The following is a 2061-nucleotide window of genomic DNA, read 5'->3' on the forward strand; positions in this document are numbered from 1 at the left end:
TTTATGCCAAAATATAACCAACGCTTAGACTCTAAACCCCAAAGAAAAAAACCATACACACAACGTAAGACAAGCTTTGGCTTCTCCTCATTACTGAAGTAGCATCATCAACCATGCACATGGCAAAACGCATGAGGACATATTGAATGTGGCAATAGGGTTCCTCGGCCTTCACAACTAAGAGTTCATTAACATACTAAAAAAAAAGAAATAACATAAAGGTTCCGTGTGTGTGAGAAGAGTTTTAATAACTTCTAATCCCTTCACTGCCACCACTAACAGCAAGCTTATTTAGGTTTAATTAATATGAAATGGCTTATAATGAGTCATCGGCTCTGTGGGGCAAATATCAAACACATACAGTAGAACACACAGGCAGTGAAAATAGAAAGAGCTTTACTCTCTCAGCAAACCTTAAGATCCATCAACAAATGCACACAGAAAAACCTTACACCTGCGGTGAATGTGGAAAGAGCTTTACTTTCTCAGGCAAACTAAAGATCCATCCGCAATCACACACTGGGGAAAAAGCATATCCTTGCAGGGAATGTAGCAAACACATTACTGATTTATTAAAACTAAATGTCCATCAGGGAAAGCAAATAGGGGTAAAACCATACACATGCAGTGAATGTGAAAAGAACTTTACTAAAGCATTGGATCTAACCATTCATCTGCGACAGCATACAGGAGAAAAACCTTACACATGCCAAGAATGTGAAAAGAGTTTTAGTACATCTGCAAATTTAAAGAGCCACCACCTAACACATATAGGAGAAAAACCTTATACTTGCAGCGAATGTGGAAAGAGCTTTAGTAGATCTACATATCTAAAGAGACACCGTCTGACACACACAGGGGAAAAGCCATACACATGCCAAGAATGTGGAAAGAGCTTTAGTAGATCTGCGACTCTAAAGAGACACCATAGGACACACACGGGGGAAAAACTATACTCATGCGGGGAATGTGGAAAGCGCTTTAGTAGATCTATATATCTAAAGAGACACCATCTGACACACACAGGGGAAAAGACACACACAGGGGAAAAGCCATACACATGCCAAAAATGTGGAAAGAGCTTTAGTACATCCTCAAATCTAAAGAGCCACCACCTAACACATACAGGAGAAAAGCCATACACTTGCAGTGAATGTGGAAAGAGCTTTGCTTTATTATCAAGTTTAAAGAAACACCAGCGTATGCACACAGGAGAAAAACCTTACACTTGCAGCGAATGTGGAAAGAGCTTTACTCGTTTATCAACTGTAAAGGAACACCAGCGTATGCATACAGGGGAAACACCTTACACTTGTAGTGAATGTGGAAAGAGCTTTACGGAAGCTAAGAAACTAAAGAGACACCATCTGACACACACGGGGGAAAAACCATACACTTGCAGTGAATGTGGAAAGAGCTTTAGTATATCTGCGACTCTAAAGAGACACCATTTGACACACACGGGGGAAAAACCATACATGTGCAGTGAATGTGGAAAGAGCTTTATTCGCGCATCAGCACTAACCATCCATCTGCGCAGGCATACAGGAGAAAAACCATACACATGCAGTGAATGTGGAAAGAGCTTTAGTACATCTATGTATCTAAAGAGCCACCATCTGACACACACGGGGGAAAAACCACACACATGCGTTGAATGTGGAAAGAGCTTTACTCAAGCATCACACCTAGCAATCCATCTGCAATGGCATACAGGAGAAAAAGCATACACATGCAGTGAAGGTGGAATGGGCTTTGCACCTAACATACTTAAAATGCCACCAGCAATAACACATAGGAGAATCAACATAAAATATCTAGGCTGTTTCAGTCGTTCATAAACCGTAAGACATCTACTGCAGATGTAAATAAGGGAATGGCTTTTATGATTTATTATGCATAGTGGTTAATTAGTGAACACAGAAAGAGGAAGTAACATCTGGAGGGATGTGAAAAGGGCTTCCATGCTTTTTTGCAACCATGTGTGCTTGGGTAAATATACACACAGGAAAACTCATTCGTAAGGATCAAATACGATGTGGGTTTTTTTTCCCCGGAATT

General features: G+C 40.4%; 1 protein-coding gene across 1 annotated transcript; it reads left to right on the forward strand.

Annotated features, from left to right (window-relative positions):
- The first annotated feature begins 311 nt into the window (after positions 1-311).
- Positions 312-1841, forward strand: LOC147700351 (uncharacterized). Its single transcript, XM_086936310.1, has one exon. The coding sequence runs from the start codon at positions 312-314 to the stop codon at positions 1839-1841; it is 1530 nt and encodes a 509-aa protein (XP_086792436.1).
- The last annotated feature ends 220 nt before the right edge of the window (positions 1842-2061 follow it).

Source organism: Lissotriton vulgaris, chromosome 8 (assembly GCF_964263255.1).
Source record: "Lissotriton vulgaris chromosome 8, aLisVul1.2, whole genome shotgun sequence".
Taxonomy (NCBI): Eukaryota; Metazoa; Chordata; class Amphibia; order Caudata; family Salamandridae; genus Lissotriton; species Lissotriton vulgaris.

What these genes read in the sequence shown, in the direction of transcription:
- LOC147700351 (XM_086936310.1), top strand. Translation starts at nt 312, where the DNA reads ATGGCTTATAATGAGTCATCGGCTCTGTGGGGCAAATATCAAACACAT.